This window comes from Paroedura picta, chromosome 14, assembly GCF_049243985.1.
Source record: "Paroedura picta isolate Pp20150507F chromosome 14, Ppicta_v3.0, whole genome shotgun sequence".
Classification (NCBI taxonomy): domain Eukaryota; kingdom Metazoa; phylum Chordata; class Lepidosauria; order Squamata; family Gekkonidae; genus Paroedura; species Paroedura picta.
In genome coordinates this window covers 15601368-15621589 of record NC_135382.1, presented here as the reverse complement: position 1 = coordinate 15621589, position 20222 = coordinate 15601368, and the positions used below count along the sequence as shown (strand labels likewise).

At 45.9% G+C, this 20222-nt stretch overlaps 1 protein-coding gene and 1 long non-coding RNA gene across 2 annotated transcripts; one reads left to right on the top strand and one right to left on the bottom strand.

Moving 5' to 3' along the window:
* The first annotated feature begins 4787 nt into the window (after positions 1–4787).
* On the top strand, positions 4788–9793 carry LOC143823894 (uncharacterized). The gene is made up of 4 exons (XM_077310593.1): positions 4788–5123; positions 6214–6889; positions 8985–9089; positions 9167–9793. Exons 2-4 carry the CDS (start codon positions 6466–6468, stop codon positions 9418–9420), a joined length of 783 nt encoding a protein of 260 aa, XP_077166708.1. The 5' UTR covers positions 4788–5123; positions 6214–6465; the 3' UTR covers positions 9421–9793.
* Positions 9794–12566: 2773 nt separating this feature from the next.
* On the bottom strand, positions 12567–19916 carry LOC143823556 (uncharacterized). Its single transcript, XR_013226503.1, has 5 exons — positions 19738–19916; positions 19265–19420; positions 15251–15485; positions 14936–15015; positions 12567–12867 (listed from the first exon to the last, which is right to left on the bottom strand). It is a non-coding gene; the product is annotated as an uncharacterized LOC143823556 (long non-coding RNA).
* Between the last annotated feature and the right edge of the window lie 306 nt (positions 19917–20222).

Here is a 20222-nt window from a genome sequence, read left to right as displayed (position 1 = left end):
ATTCGCCTCGATTTCTCCTCTCTGCTGCAAACTGCACCCCAATGTCATTTTTCAGGGTCCCACAGGAGCCAGCATCTCATGGAGATTAACGTGATGAAGCGGGGGTAGGGGGAGGAGGCAGGGAGGTTCCAATCTGTCCTGGGAAATTCATTCTGGATTCAACCCTTTCTTTGGCCTGTTAGGCCCATCTGCTCCCTTCCTGCTGTCTAGTTTGTTTTGTGCAGTGAATTTTTGTGCACAGGAGCTTGGGAAGTGGTACAGCCCAGATACAGGCAAACCACTCCAGTGAGGACTAGACCATTTTGAAGCGGCTGCGAATCCTTATTGCAGGTAGTGGCTCCAACCTGACAGTAAAGGGTTTGCCATGGGCTCTGAAGCCAAATTACAGATCTGCCTAAGAAAGGCTGCCTAAGGAGGTGGTGAGCTCCCCCTCACTGGCAGTCTTCAAGCAAAGGTTGGATGCACACTTTTCTTGGATGCTTTAGGATGCTTAGGGCTGATCCTGCGTTGAGCAGGGGGTTGGACTAGATGGCCTGTATGGCCCCTTCCAACTCTATGATTCTATGATTCTATGATCTCCAATCTGGCGACAGGGCAGAGTTTCCCCTGCCAATCAACAGAAGAGACACATTACCATGGTACTCTCCTTTGTTTTGTGTTAGGCAAGGACTATTTATAGGGCTGACTGTTTTTGGCTTGGCAAAGGATGGGTCAGCATGTTTCAGCCGGCTTTGTAAAACAGAGAGCCCAGCCCAATTCATCGCCTAACCTCAGCTGCCAGGTAAGTCTGCAGTAACACGATACACCATCAGGCAAACACACAGAGAAAATGTTCCCCTTCAATATCTCTGAATCAGTCGGGCTATTGGCCTTGCTAAGAAAATATTATTCATATATTCATAGTTATTGGGAGATTTGATTGACAGAGCAGAGTTTTGCTCAGTCGTGGAAGCTTAATACTGTGTGGAGTACGAACTCTCCCAATAAGGACAGTGACCCCATAAGTCAACTTACAGTGCTTCAACTAGATCCGGTTCACATTCAGGTTGCAGTCAAAGAGAGAGAGAGAGGCCTAATCTGAAGAGTAGTTGACCTTTTGCAAATGGCTTGTTTGTCTGGCATCGTGTATGTCGGAGTATGAGAGTGTTGTCTCTACAGGAGAGACCTGCAGGCACCAGTGTCTCCAAGGAAGGCCATGTGGAGAAAGGGAGAGGAGAAAGGGAGAGGAGGGGTCAGAGGACAGCTCTCAGGTTAAGACGAAGAGAGGCTTCCCATTCAAGAAGATAACGCCTCTACACACTTAGAGAGATGTGGTGTCCCCAGGCATGCTGAGTCGCACACTCTAACAATAGCTTCATAAAATACGAGCCAGGAAATACCACCATAGTTCCGGCAAGGTCGTAGCTCGATGGAAGAGTACCGGCTTTGCGTGGATAAGGTCCCACCTTCAGTTCCCAGCATCTTCAGTTAAAAGGATCAGGAGGGAGGGGATGTGAAGGAACTCTGCCCGAGATTGTGGGTCTGAGAGCCTAACTAGACATTAAACAATTTGGTGCTCTGCTTTCTCTGTCCCGGCTCCCATTTGGTGGAATGAGCTCCCGGAGGAGATCAGGGCCCTGTCAGAGCAACCCTAATTCTGCAGGCCATGCAAGGCAGAGATCTTTTGCCAAGCATTTGGTTGGGGCCATCATATGGGCCTCCCCTGGACAGCTCCCATGGACTGCCCAGGGGAGCCGCTGGTGATGCCAAGATGCGATTTTTATGCTGTGACTTTTTATTGTTTTAAAGTTTTTAGGTTTTATATGTGAACGTTGTGAATATTTGCTGTGCATTAAACAAAAAGACAAATACATAAAAGGCAAACTCTGCCAACACAATTAACTACAGATGTTCAGAAGATGCGCCATCTAAATTTGACTTTATATGTTCCTTCTTCGTTCTTCTCTCTTCCAAGGGCTCGCGGGCCCCTAAGCAAGACAGCCCCTCTCCCCCTGTAGAGCAGCCTTCCTCTGGGAACAGCCATGCCTTCCCCAGCAGCCCATCTCCTGCGCCTGCCAAGCAGAATTACCCCTGGGCAGTAGGAAGCTGCCGAGACCAGATGGTCCTTCCGGAGCACTGGGAAGATCTGGACAGGTTCAGATTCTATGTCCACCAAAGGAACGGGGTCAGGATCCGTGATGACTTCCTCCTGGGGTCCTGCCCCCAAGGAGAGAACTGTCTGCTACACCACACTCACTTCCCATACCACTGGCAACTGACACAGAAGGAGAGCCACGTTTGGCAAAGCGTAAGTGACATGGGACAGCAACATCTAGAGAAACTCTACAGCGATGTCTCCCGTGTGCAGGTGACTCTGGTAGATAAGTAAGTATCAAGGAAAAGACATTCTGGCCAGACATTTTGCGTTGTTGGGTTGGATCCTGTCCCAGATTTTTCACTCGGTCTCTGGTCTTCATGCAAGCTAACTACTGATTGCCTAGTTTTCTCTACCATGCAGGAAGGGATCATAAGATGACTCTTAAGGTCAGTGGTTCTCACAGGGGTCATGGCAGGGCAAGCAGCTTGGCTGGGGGTGGGGGAGCCATCCACACAATAGCCTTGCGGGGTAGATCGTCTCTCTGGAGCAGCAGAAAAGAGTGAGATCGGCATGGTGGGACAAGAGGCAGAACTGAACTGAACTGAGAAATGATCACCCGACTTCTGGGGGGTCTCGAAGTCTGAAGAATGTTTCAGGGGTTTCTCTTTGGTAAAAATGTTGAGAAAGGCTGTACTGGAAGTCTGCTTGCAGTTTATCACAATGGACGAAAGCCCCACAAACAGAAGGGGCTAGAAATATGCAACTTCCACTTTTTAAGTAAGGCCTCAGTCCCTCTTCTTTTAAAAATATTTTTCAGAGAGGGAAGGAGTGGGAGAGGAATATTTTGGTTGTTCTAGGATCAGAGAGCTGTCCCCGAGCACAGTACTCCTCCAGTCTAAACCCAATGGAATGCCTATTAATAATTTTATTTTTATACCCCACCCTTCCTATAAAGCTCAGGGCAGGTGACAACATAATACTATACAATCAATAAAATCATAGGATCTTAAAAACCATCGTCTCAATTGGTTTTTATGCCCCACTTTTTTCCATCTTAAGGAGTCTTAAAGCAGCTCACAATCGCCTTCCCTTCATCTCCCCACAATAGGCCCTTGGGAGTTACGTGAAAGTGCTCTGAGAGAACCGTGACTGGCCCAAGGCCACTCAGCAGTGGGAAATCAAACCCAGGTATCCAGATAAGAGGCCGCCACTCTTAATCACTATTGGCTCTCTAGGAAAAGGCTCCTACCCCTTTAAGAATGTATGTAGGGGCAATCCCCGTTTTGACAGGTGCAGGTCTCCCTCAATAAGCCAAATCTTCAGCACCTGTGGTCTGTTTTGAAGGGCAGCCCTCAGACTGAGAAAGGAGGAGACTTCTGAAATATTTTAACTGGAGATGCCAGAATTTGAATCTAGGTTCTTCTGCATATATTTGGCTCTGTGCATTTTTTCCCATCTGGGTCCAGTATTGCCTATTTTGTCAGGGGCCAGGATAAAACCGTGTATTGAGAGTTAGTTTGCCAGCCTCCAGATGGGGCCTGAAATTCTCTCAGAATTATAACTGCTCTCCAGTCCCGAAAAGAGTTCAGTCCCTAAGGTTGCCAATCTCCAGCTGGTTGCTGGAGATTGCCTGGGATTACACCTGATCTCCAAGCAACAGAGATCGGTTAACTTGGAGAAAATGGTCCTTTTAGAAGGTATACTATGATATTACTTGCCATTGAAGTCCCTCTCCTCTCCAGGTTCCACCTACCAAAATCTCCAGGTAGTTTCTAAGCTGGAGTTGGCAATCCTAGTTACGTTAGAGGAAACAGCAGCTCTGAAGGACGAACTCTGAGCCCTCCCCTCCTCAACCCAGCCATCCTCAATCTTCACCCCCAAGTCACCAAGAATTTCTCAAGCTTTAGGGTCAGAGCATTATACTGGTGTTGTTCTGTTAACCCACCTGCTTAGCCACTAATTCACCCTGGAATTCCATCTCTACCTCCCCCATTCAACCAAACCCTCCCCTCCCCAAATATCCATCAACTGACTATTTGGGAAAAAGAAAAAGAGTTGGTTTTTATAACTTGCTTTTCACTGCCCGAAAGGAGTCTCAAAATGGCTTACTGTCATCTGTACTTCCTCTCCCCACAACAGGCACCTGATGAGTTAGGTGGGGCTGAGAGAGCCCTGATGTTAGTGCTCGGGAAAGCAGCAATATCAGGTTAGAGATGAGCCCAAGGTCACCCAGCTGGCTGCATGTGGAGGAGTGGGGAATCACTCTGGCTGGCAAGATTAGAAGAAACCGCTGCTGCTCTTAACCACTATGCCAAGCTGGCTCTCTGTTAAAAGATCTCTGTTTGGCCACCTACAGCAACAAGAAAGGCTCCCCTTACTGAAATGGACAATTTCCTTGTCACCTAGAATGAAAAGGGGAAGCAGTGTGGGTGGGGTGGTGGTTGGACTGGGACCAGGGAGGGAGACCCATGTTCAAATCCCCCATTCTTCCATCAAGCTTGATGGAAGACCTTGAGCCAGTCACTCTCTCTCTCCCCCTCTCTCTCTCTGTCAGCCTCACCTACTTCACAGGTGTTGTGAGGATAAAAAAGAGGAAGCATAATGTACACCGCCTTGGGCTCCTTCCAGGAAAGACTGGTTGACATTGTAGTAAAGGAAGAGGAAAGTATGTCAAGAGCAACTGACTTCCACCAAGCACCGTTCAGGCCCCTTTAAGCCTCCAGTTCCTTTCTTGAGCCCAGCTCAGAGACGGTTCTCTCCCCAACCCAATCACTTGTGTGAAGCTAGTGCTTACATCTGGCTCTGCAGTTCAACCTGGGGAGGGCAGCCAGGCAAGCAGCCTCCTTTGCCTAAGTTCTCCAGCCCAGGCTGTCCATGGAGGCGAGGAGCCATTTTGTGCAAGAGATTCCTTTGATTGGCTGCTGGTGGGAAGGAAGTGTAGAAAAGTGAAACGGAGGCAAAGAGACTGCCTGGGTGAAGAGTTTGGAGCAGGTTGTGCACAAGGTGGCTGTTCTTCAGCTGGGAGAAAGGACTCTGGTGTTGGAAGGTATGAAGGCTTATAGTTGCTGTTGGGTGCTTCTTTCCTTCTTGCTTCTCTTTGCTCTCTGTGCACTTCCCAGTTTTCTTCTTCACTTGTACTTAATGTTTTGTTCAAGGGGCTTCCTGCAGAGGTAAAACGGACAAATCCTTTACCCCTCGCCACCAGGAGAATGGTTTTTATTAGTATAAGATGCTTGGTTTAGTTTAGAGCAGAGCAGAGCATGCATGGGGCGCTTCTAATTTATTCTCAGCAACTAGAGAAAGTTGTATTGTGAAATGGTGACTGGCTCAAAGTCACTGGGAGCTTGTCTACTGATGAAGGGGGGGGACAATAGCAGAAATTGTATAGTGGGTGGAACAACTTCAGTGTGGCAGGGGAGTGATTTTTGATGGGCAGAAGACGGGTGGGGGTAAATTTGAATCTGTGCACTTTTGATTTATCTTCAGCTTGGAAGTAAAACAAGGGAAAAATCAGCACAAAAGCACTCTCAGAAAACCCAGGGAAACACTGTCCAGAAAGCAAACTGAACTTTGAGGGTAGTAAAATCAATGCATAATGTTAAAGGAAGAGCAGCTGGGCAGGAGGAACATCTGCAGGAGAGTCACAGTGAATCCTGTTGGCTGAGTTTAAATTTTGCAAAGAGGCTGAACACCAGGCTGCTTAACATAATCGTTTTATTTAGAAGAGGACCTTTTTATAGAAGGAGAGAGAATAGAGATTCCCAACTGTCCTCTTCTGGTGGTCATTCAGTCATTTCTATTCTGTTGTTCTGGAGGCAAGCAGGGAGGAAGTGTGCTCAAAGGAGCAGGAAGTCTCCAACTAGCTCAGGATATAGGCGGAGGCTACTTGAAAAACATTGGGAAGTTCCTATTCTAACTATGCTAAATACATATCTCCTCTGATGCCCCCTGCAGGATATTTACTCATATCCTTTTGGATCTTGCATATTCTAACAAATCTCTCTTTATAAAACCAGCTCATGTGCTTCATTGTCACCCCTTGTCTGGTACCTTTTGCCTGTGACTTTTTTCTACCATCATTTCAGTCATTTCGAAGTTTGGAGCTAACCAATTACGTTTTCCCATTTTTCTCTTAGCGTTCAGGTAGAGAGAGAAACCATCCTTATGGAAGAGTTCTGAGTGATGCCGATGTAGAGGAACCTCACCTGGAAAGCTCTGGGTGTCAAGAGAGGACCTCTTTCCAAAATGAATCTCAGAGTTCAGAGTGCAGAAGAGCTTCCAGAAAACCCAAAGTGCAGACACAGCAACAGAAAGGCAGAAAAAATTACCCAGTGAAAAGGCCTGCGATATTGAACACAGTCGTTAACCATCTGAAAAGGCTGGTAAGAATGAAGGGCTATAAATGCACAGTGTGTAGCAAACGCTTCCAAGAGAAATCTGCTTTTCTGAAACACTTGAAGAGCCACACTGAGAGGAGGCCTCATAAATGTCAGATTTGTCGGAAGAGCTTCATCAAGAAATCAAGCCTCATGCTCCACCAGCAAACCCACACTGAAAGGCAACCCTTTGCATGCAAGGAGTGCGGGAAAACCTTTGCCCGACAGTCAAACCTTTTAAGCCACAGTAAAACCCACCAACAGAAGAAATCGGGGCATAGGAAAAGTGCCGACTCTGTTTCGAGGCACACCAAAAATGACAAAAAGCTCAAGGAGAAGCCCTACAAATGTCTGGAGTGTAAAAAGAAGTTTGTTCTCCACAAAAACTTCGTGAAGCATCAGAAAAGCCATGTGTTGCTGTCGAATTCTGAAACAGGTATAGATAGTTCTTTACTAACAGGGTTTGGGGTCTCTGTCCTTGAAGCTGGTAAAGTGAAGTACAGCCAGGGCTAAAAATCGGCAGCCAAATACTGAGCTCAGTTATTGACCTACATCACGAGTTTCCAACTTTTTGGTCCCTGGGGCACCTTAGGGATTCTAACAAGGTTGGTGGATGCAAATACAAAATGGCTGCCATCAGAAGCGAAGTTAACCTTGTGTTGGGCAATGAGGTCATGTCTCACCCAAGCAGTAAGGCTTCAACCTTTCAGGCAGAACTTGTGTTGAACAGAATGCCTTTTAAAATGAATATACCTAAAAAAAAAAACAATTCTTGCATACACACAGCTTAGTCATGTGGCAGAATTCAGGGTTGCACTTAACCTGTAACTGTTGTTCATTGATGTCTTGTGTGCAGACACACATTCCCCACATCCAACCAACCCCACAGTGAGCTCCTGTTGAGAAGACCCGTAATTCGGATTGGTGGGAGTTATGTGGTGGCATTCAGAACCAGGAAGGATGGAATGCTGTGCCCATAGATATGTGGTGTGCCCAGCAGGAATGTGGGACATTGTGCAGTCGTTAGGGCATGGGTGCCCCCTACTGGAGCTTTCTTGGAAAAGTCTTCCGTGGCAGGCCTGTACATGCATAGTCCCAATGTGGGGCTGCAGTAAAAGAGGGAAAATGGAATCGTGTTATGGGGGCAGCTGCTGCCAAAGCAACTTTTTAAAGAGCTGTGCGATCAGTTGGAAGCCCTGCTAGGCAAAAGCTCAACCAGTTTTCATCTCCCCCCCTCCCCGGTTCCTAAAAACATTAGGTAAGGGCCAGGAAGGTTGTTTTTGGTGCCACTGGGAACCCTGATCTATATGGTGAAAATCAAAGTCTTATGCTTGCGGCATGTAGTAAGGACAGATCCTTTTTGGTAAGAAATGGTAAAGGTAAAGGTAAAGGTATCCCCTGTGCAAGCACCGAGTCATGTCTGACCCTTGGGGTGACGCCCTCTAGCGTTTTCATGGCAGACTCAATACGGGGTGGTTTGCCAGTGCCTTCCCCAGTCATCACCGTTTACCCCCCAGCAAGCTGGGTAAAAAAAAAAGAAAAAAAGAAAAAAAAAAGAAATGGTAGGCTAGAACAAATTTATTTATTTACTATATTTGTATTCTGCCCTCCCCTGAAGCTCAGGGCAGTTTACAGGGAACGCAAACAATACGTTGAGCTTGTTTCTGCATTAGATAAAACATAGTACAACAGTGGTAAAAACAAGAACAGATAACAGTTTATCGAAGTAACAATCAACAGGTGAATGGCAAGGATGCAAGTTCATGAACTGAAAACACAGAACCCACATTCTTCCATTTAAGTATTATTATTATGTACATTATCTAGCAAGAAGATCCTAAGATTGGCTGATGGCCGGGCAAGAGATGTTTGGGAATAGTTTACCATTGTTTGCCCCCACGTCACAGCGCTGGTACACCTTGGAGGTCGCCCTCCCAAGTGCTAACCAAAGGCAACCCTGCTTAGCTTCTGAGATCTAACAATGAATAACTAAAGGGGGGGGGGGGAAACCCAGCCTGGGAAACAGGTGAGACCCACAAAGGTTATGGATAAAACTATATCTAGAAAAATATAAACAGTTTATTATTATGGCTCAAATGTTTAAAAGCTATAAAAGAATATCTTATCTGTTGGTTACACATAAAGCATCTCAGTGTGTGTAAACCACAAATGCCAATCTTCAAGTTTTTAAACATTTCTGAGCTGTAATAATTGTTTTATTTTTCTATGTGTGGGTTTATCTTGACCCTTGGTGGTTCTTAACCTATTTTCCGAAATCTGACAGGATGGAACTTCCTTGGGCTGTCCAGTTTCCTGAATATAAGAGTTGTGTGAAATCTGGTATCGGTGGTCAACATGTAGTGACTTGGGATGTCTTTTGCTACGGGGCAAGCCCCCTCTCCACTGACATGAAAAATCAGTTGTGTGGAGTGTCAGCATTATGTGTGTTAACAGGGTTGCTCACGCAAAACTTACTGAGGCCTACAACCTGACGTGCACCTTCTCTCCTGCCCCCCTCCCCCAACGTCTAGCTCCTGCCAGGGAGCAGCTGAGCAAAGCAGAGAGCCAGGGGGTGGTTCGCTCAAGGGAGGTGGAGAAGCAAGCAGCGGACCATTCCGAACAGATCCTTGAAGAGCGTAAGTAGAAGGGAAACTCCCCGGGCTTGCATGACGGCTACCGTGGTGGATGGGAATTGACTGTCTTTCCTCCACAGTGACCAGGATGAGGGAGAACGTCGACATGCTGCTCCTCAACCAGCAGCACCAGCTCCAGGTCCTGCAAGAAATCCAGAAGCAGCTCGGATTCCTTCTGACTGGCAACGACCTCCTGAACTCCAACGTGTACAGCCTTGGCCTCCTGTTAAGCCAACAGGCCATGGCCATGGGCTCGCCTCTTCCATTCCTTCTCAGTCCTAGCACCCTTCTCCCAGAGAGCGCCCGCCCTTTGTCCTCTCAAATTCCATCCTAGCCCCGCCCCATCTATGAATGTTGGCAGGAGATACCCGCATTTAGGTGCCCACAGTGTCTGCCTTGGGGACCTCCCTGATGGACTCCAACTGCTTTGCTTTTGTTCAGTATTTGGCATCTCTTTCTCAGCAATGGGCTGGAGGAATGAGCTGGAACAACATCCTGGTGAAGCTGGAGGTGCAGCTGCAAAATTGCTTGGTGCTGTTTGGACAGCATATACCTAGCTCTGTTTTCAGGATGCGCTGTACAAAGTGTCCAGCCACACATCTAACTTAAAATGTGCCTTAAAATTTGCTGGGGTAGTTCTTTTTGTGGATGTGTAGCCCATTCAGTTTAACTGGCAATATCAAATAAATACTTTTTATTAAAGAACAGAGAGAGTTCATGTTTCTGATGACACCTGCATTTATGAAAATAACTAACTATTAATAATAACTATTCTTATTCAATGTATTGCCTGCCACTCCCGGAACCATCTCATGGCGGGTTACAAATGTCCAGTAAAACAGACAGCAAAAATGACTATAAAAACAGAACAACATGACAGTAAAACTTCCCCAACCTTTCCCACAAAAAACTCTTAAGGGGAAATACAGAGGGTCACAATGACAATTGACTGCTGAGTCGAGCAGGAGGGGCCTGCAGATCTTCCTCGCTACCCCCAGCCTCAACCATAGACTTGGCGGAAGAGCTCCGTTTTGCAGGCTCTGAAAAATGCTGAACGCTCTCGCAGGGTCCTCAGCTTATTGAGGAAACATCATATTTGGAACAATAATTAAACACATCCAACAAGTAACAATTCAGGCCTGTTATATTTGTCAGGCTGAGCCTCAGTTCTTCTGACGTCTATATGGGCAGTCCCTTGAAGAGGCCCCAGCTAGCAGCTGTGCTCTGTGTTGGGGGAGGTCTTCTGTTCTTCTCAGACGTTTGTGGTAAGCTTGAAGGCTCCGGATGAAAGGCATCAGGATGCAGATAACAATACAATTCTTCACCAAAAAATATTAATATGTGTAGTTTCCATAGGGGTGCTTCTGAGAGGAGAAGGGTTTTCCTGCATCTTCAGGCCAAACATTCAAAAGGCTCCTGGCAGGTGAGGCTCGCTCTGGAGTTTTCAAATGTTCAGCACATTTTGGGGAGTACCAGTTATATTTTATTATTATATAAATGGTGGTGGTGATAAAGAATGTTCCCAGCTCTTTAACTCCCTCTAGTGGGCTCAGGGTTGCACGTGTACAACTAAGTTTTATTCAGTGCATGATAAGTAGCTGTGGTCCAGGTGTATCTCAACCTGTGGATTTACAGCTACAAGGCTTGTGGGTTCACCTGTGAGAAAGACCCACTTATACAAGACTAGGGTTCCTGGATGGTCAACCTGCTATCCACTACGTTGCTGTGAAGTTCTGCTGGAACCAGTCTTTTCTATGGCAAATTAGCTGTTGTGAAGACATGGTGGAATTTTGGGCAGGCCCCGCTGCAATGACTGGTTGGCCTTAGCCAGGACTTCTTGGCAACCAGCCGCTTGGTACTGACCTGACCCTGGAAACAGTATCTTCCACGTCATACATTAGCCGGTATTTTTCCTTCACTGCATACACATGTTGATCAAGTAAACTGCATCATAAGGGCACTAGGGGAGTGTCTTACTCATAGTGGGATTAGAGGGGGCATGGAGAAGGAGAGGGTGGCCAAAAGATGGAATGTAAACTTCCTATGCAACGTCTGCATATGTCAGAATGCAACTTATTTGGGGTTTATTGTCCCACTCCCAGTCAAACTTTCATCTGTGGACAAGGCACGCTACATTGCTGGCTGCACAAGTTTGTAGCCTGTATCCTGTAGCCTTAAAACCCAAATTTGGATAGCTTGTTTCTAGAACCCTTCTTTCTATGGCTACAATAGAGGCCCTGATTCAGACTCGGCCATGAAATGGTAGGTTTGAGACACTGGGAACAGCTGGCTGTTGGTTGGAGCGGCAGGCTCATTCACTAAGCATGGCGTGTCCTGATCTGGACACATCAGATCCATTATTCCTTGTTGTAGAACTGAGATGAGCAACTAGGTGGGGGACAAGGAAGGCAGTGGCGCTTGGCATGACCTCTGGGTGTGGAGGGAAGCAGTGGCATCCAACCAGGCCAGGCCCCAGGGAGGCAAGGAAAGTGGCGCTCAGCCAATTGGTTGCAGAAGCTTCCTCTTCCTCCCTCCCTTCCATTCTCAGCCCCTCCTTTTGGGGGCAGGTCAGCAGGGACTGTGGATAGACCTTCCCCTCCTGGTCAGCCCCTGTTGTTAGGATAAAATGGAGAAAAGTCCAATATTGTAAAATGCAGGATGGTGTGTGGGGGGCACGGAATGGAGTAAATAATAAATGTAGTTGGATGGGGAAAATACGTTAGGTTGGTTTCTGGGTGGGAGACAGAGAAGGCTGAGGATGCAGTGGTTACCTGGAGGAGGGAGAGATGAAACAGTGTGGGGAAAGTGATACGGGGGACAATGAGGGGCCACTTGTCAGTCCTTTGGCTATGCAACTGGGCCTTAGCGGGAGATCCGGGAGAAGAAAGAAATAAAGCAACCTCAAAGAAGAAATGATGGGTCAGGAACTAGGGTTTCAGGACAGCAACCAATACAGGGCAACTGAGCCACAGTTTTCCTAGGCCTAGTCTGCACACATAGAATAATGCACTTTCAATGTGCTTTGGCAGCTGGATTTTCCTGTGCGGAACAGGAAAATCTACTTCTAAAGTGCATTGAAAGTGCATTATCTATTGTGTGCAGACTAGGCCCTAGATAGAGGCTGCCAGGAGTTGGGAAGGACAGGAAAATCAAGATGGAAGAAGATAGTGTTGGGTGGGCTGGTTGGCTGGTGGGTGGGTGGATAGGAAAGAGAATGAAGTAGGCAATGGAGAGGCTGCGATGACTTTCAGGGAAGAAAAAGAGGAGGGGGAAAAGGCCCTCCTCAAGTCCTTGTGGATTCCTGCTGGTTCTGTCTAATGCCCACTTCCTATTGGCAGCAGATCTAGAGTTATCACTGTGTACGTTTCATAGGAGTGGTTATCTGACAAGGGCACCTGTATCATAAGGATGTTGCAGGTAAGTGGCTAAAAGTGGATGCATTTGAGGTAAACCATATAAACTTGAGCAGCCATCACGAGATAAATAATCAACAGTTTTATTGGATGCTTCTGATTCTTGGACTGAATACATGTTAACAAAGTACATTCCTGATCCTAAGTGCCCAAAGTAAATGCCACCATTCGATCTTGTCTGTAGCTGCTGCAGATCCAGAGAAAGGTACCGCTGACTTGCCAGAGAGGCTACTTCTTGTTTGAAAGAACAACTGCTGCGATTAAGGCAACCCCCAGGACAAGTCCACCAATCGAGACCAGAATGGTGATTACAATCATCCCTCCAGCTCGCCCTGCATACGCCACGTCGACCGAATCATAATTTGTCACTGGAAGAGGAAGGGAAACAGATTTGAGAATTAAAGCAATGAATGTAGGCTTGCAAAAGACCTGTGTACGATTTCCCTCGAACTCTCCTCTTGCACAGGAGCTGGACTAGAGGGCTTCCAAGTACATAGAAAGGATATGTACACGTTTTGTCTGTGTATCACCAACTGAGTATTCAGAGCAGTAATCACCTTCAGTAATCAAATATATCTATGCAAACAAATAAGAGGTGCTACTAGCAAGCATGGATTCATACGGTTTTTGTCAAGGGCTTATCTGGATTTCTTTCCCCAACTGACTCCTCAGTACTCACAAAGCCAAGAACCACCCAAAATCTGGCAGAGGACTCACTACCATAGCCAGGTGTGGCACTTTTAAGGAATGCTAGCCTGTCCCCTGAAGGGCAGGGCATACATCTCCACATCCTTGCAGGACTAGGTCCATCAGCTTTTGCTGGAACAACATTTAAGCTAGTAACTCCGGCACTTTGACACCTGGACCTCTGTCCCAAGCAGGACAGCTGCTGCCTCCTGCCCTGCCATCACCTGTGGCACAGGAGAAGGCAGCAAATGAAGGATTTGGAGTTCTGGCCAGGAGCTCTAGGTTTGCAGGAATCCCAAGGAAATCATTTGCAAGCTCCAGGTCTGCTTACAAGGAGATTTTACTAAGCAGTGATCAAGCTTACAGAAATAGCAGGCTAAGCTCCCATCCACTGGGTCTCGAAAGCACATGTGGTCAGCAAAACTTAGGTAGACCTTGAGATGCAATGAGCATCTAAAAATAAAAATCTTATACCCTAAGTGCTGGCCACGAGTCTTGTTCAGATTTATTGATTTATGGCTTCAAGCCAGGTACAAAAAACCCCAGAACAATGCTATAATTATTACAAAATATTGTCAGCCAGTAACTACTCATAAAAAAGGGAAGTTAAAACAATATTAAATGGGAATTCTTTTAAAATTAAACAAAATCAGAGTCCAGTGGCACCTTTAAGACCAACAAAGATTTATTCAAGGCGTGAGCTATAGTCTGAGGAAGAGTGCTTGCACTTGAAAGCTCACGCCTTGAATAAATCTTTGTTGGTCTTAAAGGTGCCACTGGACTCTGATTTTGTTTTCTTGTGCTGCTTCAGACCAACATGGCTACCCACTTGAACCCAATTTAAAAATTAAATTACCAAAACTCATAAGTTTCCAGTGCTAAGGTATGTTTGATGTAACTTGTAAGCTATAGCACAATATTTAGCTAACTGTTTAGAGACATCAGTGTTTTCCCCAGAGAGAAGCATTTTGATTTTTCCTTCCTCTGATGCTCCAGGAGACAGAAGCAAAAGGGAAACAATTATCTCATTGCAGTGTACAACACAGAGTGGGTACCGAATGAAAACATGTCTAAGGGTCCCTAATTCCCTTGATCCATAAATCATCAATCAATTTAACTCAAACATTAAGATGAGCCAGGCTATCTCATACTTGGTGCCTAGCGGTGAGCGAAAACATATTATACTGCATATTTTGGATGTTGTGATTCTGTTTACTAATTTGCTACCCATTTACTTTCTCCTATCTGTACTCTTCCATTCTCTGAGGGAGTGTGCATGCACACTTAAGGTCATGCCTTGAATAAATCTATGTTGGTCTTAAAGGTGCCATTGGATTCAAATTTTGTTAATAATTCTACATTTCATTGATCATGGCTTTGCTGTGAAGCAGAACCCTGAGACCCAGTTTGGCGTAGTGGTTAGGAGCGTGGACTTCTAATCTGGTGAACCAGGTTCGATTCTGTGTTCCCCCACATGTAGCCAGCTGGGTGACCTTGGGCTGATAAAGCTGTTCTGTTGTGGCGAGAGGAAAGGGAAGGTGACTGTAAGCCACTTTGAGACTCCTTCGGGTAGAGAAAAGCGGCAAAAAAGAGAAAAGAAGAAAAACTCTTCTTCTTTGTTTACAGGCATACTTCTTTTCCCTCTCAAAGTGCTGATATAAATTAATAGAAAATCCAAGCCCCAGTCTTGTTCAAGCCAAAGGAATCCCCCCCCCTTATTGTTCCTTTGCATTCTCTTTCCTGACTCACCATTTCTGGTCTGTATTGCTGGTGACCAATCTGTATGACCCCTTATCTCAGACTTCTCATCCAAGAGAAAGAAATTTACCCTTGAAAATGAAGATGGAAAAGGAACATAGTTTATACATGCATGAAAAGCAGTTCTATGAAACATTATGTATTGCTTCACCATCTTGGTTTGCAGTGTCCTACCAGCTCATCCCACATGTCTATCTGCAATCCTTACCCTCTGAGAAGGGACTATGGGAGTCTGTAGCTTGCAGATGAAACACAGCTCTTTAAGAAAGCTACAGGACATCCGTCTCAGGCAGGGTCCGTAGTTACCTATAAAATGTGGACGGCTTAAGAGCTTGATTGCAGAAGGGCCCTTTGGTTTGACGGCAAAATCTGCCCCCACCTGGAAGCCTAAAACTGTGAACAGCTCATATTGGCCATTATCTGTTTCCATCAACACGAGATCCCTGGCCACACCACATGAGACACTCTTGATTCACCAGCGAAATATATAGTGGCTTGCGGTGTTTTCCGAGATTTTGAATCTCTTCCGTATCCGTCACACCTTCAAAAGAAAATATAATCAGTCTGTTTTGTCTGAGCAAGAGTTGTTTCATATGTGCAGGTAAGGTGGCTTCCAAATCCCTTCCCAAATCATACCGGTTCAGAGTGAAAAGATGCCATTGCATGTTTGAACAACCCCTAGAATAAAGTTTCAGGACATGGCATGTTTTAAGAACTCAGTGTCAGAGAGCCTGAAACCCCTCCCAGAACTGCATTCCCCTGGTTTATTGGAAAAAAGAATTGTTTCTAGTGTCAAAATGCATATTCTGAAGGGCAGTTGTGCTTCCAGAGCTGATTTTTAAGCAAGGCTTGAAGCACGTCAAAGAAAGAATGTTTGTTCTGCTGAGGCCCATCTGACATAAAGACTCTGTGACAGATGACTGCCCACCTGGTTCTTCAAAAGCTTTGTGCTTCTATCCAACCTAAACTACCACATGAGGGCAGTAGCTCTGCATAGGGATGCCAGCCTCCAGGTGGGACCTGGAGATCTCCTGGGAATTACAGTGCATCTCCAGACTACCAAGATAATTTCCCCTGGAGAAAATTAGATGCTTTGGGGGATGGACTCTACGGCAGTGGACCCCACTGAAATCCCTGCCCTCCCCAAACTCCAACCCCAAATCTCCAGAAGTTTCCCAGCCTGGAGCTGGCCACCCTAATCCCCCCCCCCCATGCACATCCACATGATGTGTATTTCTGATATCCTTTTTTCTCAACAATATTTTAATGGAGAACAGCCTTTGAAGCTGACATTTAAAATAGAGGTAGCCAGTGCTGAGGGAGGTGGGGGGGGGGGAAGGGTCTTTCCCCATAATTCATTTTCCTGACAAAAAAAAAATTGTCTTTCTCACATACACACAAAGAGCTCCCTGCTTAGAAAAAAAAGAGATGAGCACCTGTAATTTCCCCTCAGTTGGGATAAAAAAAGGTTAGTGGCAGTAATTTTCTGTGGGGAAGCCTAAGAAAAGGAATGAAGAAGCCCTCCTCCTCACAGCCTTTTCCTTTAAATTGTAGCTTTCTGACTACTTTTCTCTGTTATTTAAAAAAACCTGTCAGAATGATGAATAATGGAGTTACATATAGCTCAACCTGTGCTTATAGATAGTAATAGTGGTGCTGGGGGGGGGGGAGGAGGAAGCACAAGCTATTTGCCTCTCCCCTTCCTTCAAATAGTCCCATCACAGCCAGGTTGCCAGCCTCCAGGTGGGGCCTGGAGCTATCCTGGAATTACAACTGAACTCAAGAGAGCAGAGATAGGTTCCCCTGGAGGAAGCTTCAGACTCCATGTGGTATCTCTTCTCCACTGACCTGACCCTCTCCAAACTGCCCCTGACTAAACAGTGCCTCCCTCCCAAATTTCTAGCAATTTACCAAACGAGAGTTGGCAAACCCAAACCTAAAGAAAGTAAAGAAGAAAAGTTTTAATGGCTGGCTATTTTAACCATTTTAACCATTATTCTTTGATTTTTTTTTAAAAAATGATATTTTGGTTTTATTGAGTCCTAGTTTTCTGGGATAATTGCGGATCTAGAAATGTTTTAGTTAAAAATTTAAAAAGTAAAATTCAGTTGGGAGTCCTCAGAAATTGTCTAAGGCAGGGGTAGTCAAACTGCGGCCCTCCAGATGTCCATGGGCTACAATTCCCTTGGGCCCCTGCCAGCGTTTGCTGGCAGGGGCTTATGGGAATTGTAGTCCATGGACATCTGGAGGGCCGCAGTTTGACTACCCCTGGTCTAAGGAGACCTATGGGATTAGCCATTTTAGCACAAAGGGAATAAGTGTTAGGAAGGCCCACAGAGAAGAACACAAGAGAAGGAGGAAAGCTGGTGCATCTTGGAGTCCTGAACAGCAGGTTATGCTGCTGTGGGTAGAGGCCATCAGAGAGATGCAAGGAGGATAGCGCAAGAGGGGAAATCCACAGAATCCTTCCATTTGCAGGTACAGCCATGCACTGTTGAAGAAGACATCATGGAAACCTGAAAGGTGTTCCCACTAGTTTTAAAGGTACACCACTAGTTACCCTTAACCCTCAAGCGTGCTTTTGAAAGAAACAAAACTGCTGGAAGATGCAAAACCTGCAGTGTGCATGATTCAAAAGCATATGAAGAATATCCTACAGGGGGCATCAGAGGAGATGTGTATTTAGCATAATAAGAATAGGAATTTCCTGATGTTTTTCAAAAAATCTCCAGTGTCCTGATTGGCTCAATTGGAGTCTTCCAGCTCCTTAGGCACACATCCCCCTTGCTTGCCTCTAGAACAGACGGAATGAATACAGAACAAGAGTTCTGTATTCTCTCTCTTCTCTTTCTATCCAAAGTTGTTTCTCTTCTGAACAAAACCATTTTATTCTTAATCATTGCTTGTACCCCGCTCTTCTCTGGTTGGCTCAGGGCTGACAACAATTAAAAAACAATCATGTACAAATGTATTAAAACACTATAACATTTTAACATTAAAACACTACCTTCTTCTGATAATCTGAACCTAATTTAGGAGGAAGCCCTGACACTGGTCCTTAACCACAACAACAATACAGATGTTTTGATGCTATTGCTTATACATATTCCGCACGAGTTGTTCTTGACCTGATAAAGAACCACCTCAAGGCAGATGGTCTTGTGTCTGAGGCAGCAATTCCAAGAGCAGAGACTGAGCTCTTTAAGTAGCTTGGTGCTCTCACATATTTAAACTCTGCCAACAAATACAACCAGAAATTAGAAGGAAGATTCATAGGCCAATATTTCATTAGTTTAAAAGGAACAAAAATCATGAATTTCAACAGGTGAGGAATTGTGAAGAAGAAGAAAATGAGGAGGAGGAGGTGGTGGTGGTGGTGGTGGTGGTGGTGGAGGAGGAGGAGGAGGAGGAGTTGGCCACTTTTCTCTACCTGAAGGAGGCTCAAAGCGGCTTACAGTCACCTTTCCTTTCCTCTCCCCACAACAGACACCCTGTGAGGTGGGTGAGGCTGAGAGAGCCCTGATATCACTGCTCAGTCAGAACATCTTTCTCAGTGCTATGGCGAGCCCAAGGTCACCCAGCTGGCTGCATGTGGGGGAGTACAGAATCGAATCTGGCTCGCCAGATTAGAAATCTGCGCTCCTAACTACTACACCAAACTGGCTCTCAGGGTTCTGCTGGCTGCATGTGGGGGAGCGGGGAATCAAACCCGGCTCACCGGATTAGAAGTCCGCACTCCTAATCACTACACCAAACTGATAGTGGCAGATTCAGGTCAGTTCCCAGTGAACAGATGGCTTTGTATTCTGTGTCCCTTAAGACCACCCACAATCACAGGGTGCTGCCTGAGGAAAGAATAGGGTTGTCAACTCTTCACAATTCCTGGGATTTTTTTTGGGGGGGGGGTGGAGCCTTGGGAGGGAGCTCAGCAGAGATGAGATCCCAAAACCCACCTCCCAAAATTGACATTTTCTTCAGAGGGATTGATCTCTGTAAACTGGAGGCAGGTTGTTATTCTGGGAGCTCTCCAGTCACCACCTGGAGGCTGGAAACCCTAGGGTAGAGATGGTCATGAATGCTTCCTAAAGCAGATTTAGGGCAGAAATACATGCAAGAAATTCTGCAGGAAGGCCCCGGTAAAACCTCTCAGGGTAGGGGATCCACCTACCTCTACGCTATTGCCATGTTTTGCGGAATTTTATCCTTCCTATCAAGGGGAACCACCAGAGAAACGTGGATCTGGTTGGCAACAGGGATCAGTCCCACCTCTAGATTGTGCATGGAAAAACACGCATGAAAATATTTGTGCATATCCCATACCTGCTGGGGTGTTTGCATCAGGAAGCTGGGCTACTGCTACCCTGACATTGGCCAGCGAGAATTTTGAAGAGGAGACACACGAAGGAATATTAACCAGGAAGCTGGTACTCAAGGTGGCTGCTAAAAGCGTGTTGCTGTTAGGGAAGAAATCCAACTCTGAAAAACAGAACAAAAGAGGAAATGTCAGGGGTGACTTGTGCTCTGTCCTTAGGTCACAAAACCCAGCCAATGAGCAAAGAACCAGGTATTTTGCAAGCAATAATCTGCGTAAGAAATAATTTGTCATCCAACAAATAAAGATGATGTTTATTCATCCATACAAGCTGTATTTAAAAAAAAATTATGGTCTGATTCAAAACCGGGGTCACAGTTTTGTCTGATATCCTGATTCATATCGATGAAATGGGGCTGCATAATTCTGGGACACCCCCATGGTCAATTCCTTCCTGTCAAAGTAAGAAGGGAATACTCACTGAATTTTTCAAGGCCTTCCAGCAGAACAGCCCGTCCTGACCTCAGGCTGCCAACCAAGCCCAGGAACACAATCCACTTCATTGTGTACTTGTAGGTGACGAGTCCAGCTAGGTGGGCAACTGAAGGGACTGTTACCTGGGCTGTGTGTTTTTCTTTGAAAGAAATGGGTGGGTCTTGCTTCATCTGTGCAGGCATGAAAGAAAAACAAGACCAACCAGGTAGGGATGAGATGCATTCTGTTGATATGTGTCACCGTGTCACACTGAAGGACCTCTGGAAGAGGCTGGGAAAGGCTGCCACCTGTCTGTCTACACTTGCAGCCACCACCACTTTCTGTAAGAGTTAACCCCATCAGACTGTCAATTCCTGGGAGATAAAAATGGCCTGCCCGTTTGACAGAGGCTTGATGAGATCTTATTTACTGGGGGATGTTGTTTACTTACATTTACTTCCATATAGAGGATGGAGCAAAGTTGTTCTCTCT

Bases quoted from the DNA above. Each gene is read 5' to 3' on its own strand.
- LOC143823894 (XM_077310593.1), top strand. From the start codon at position 6,466: ATGAAGGGCTATAAATGCACAGTGTGTAGCAAACGCTTCCAAGAGAAA. The intron at 6,890-8,984 runs GTATAGATAGTT...CCCAACGTCTAG, and splicing joins GCTGTCGAATTCTGAAACAG to CTCCTGCCAGGGAGCAGCTG. The intron at 9,090-9,166 runs GTAAGTAGAAGG...TTTCCTCCACAG, and splicing joins CGAACAGATCCTTGAAGAGC to TGACCAGGATGAGGGAGAAC.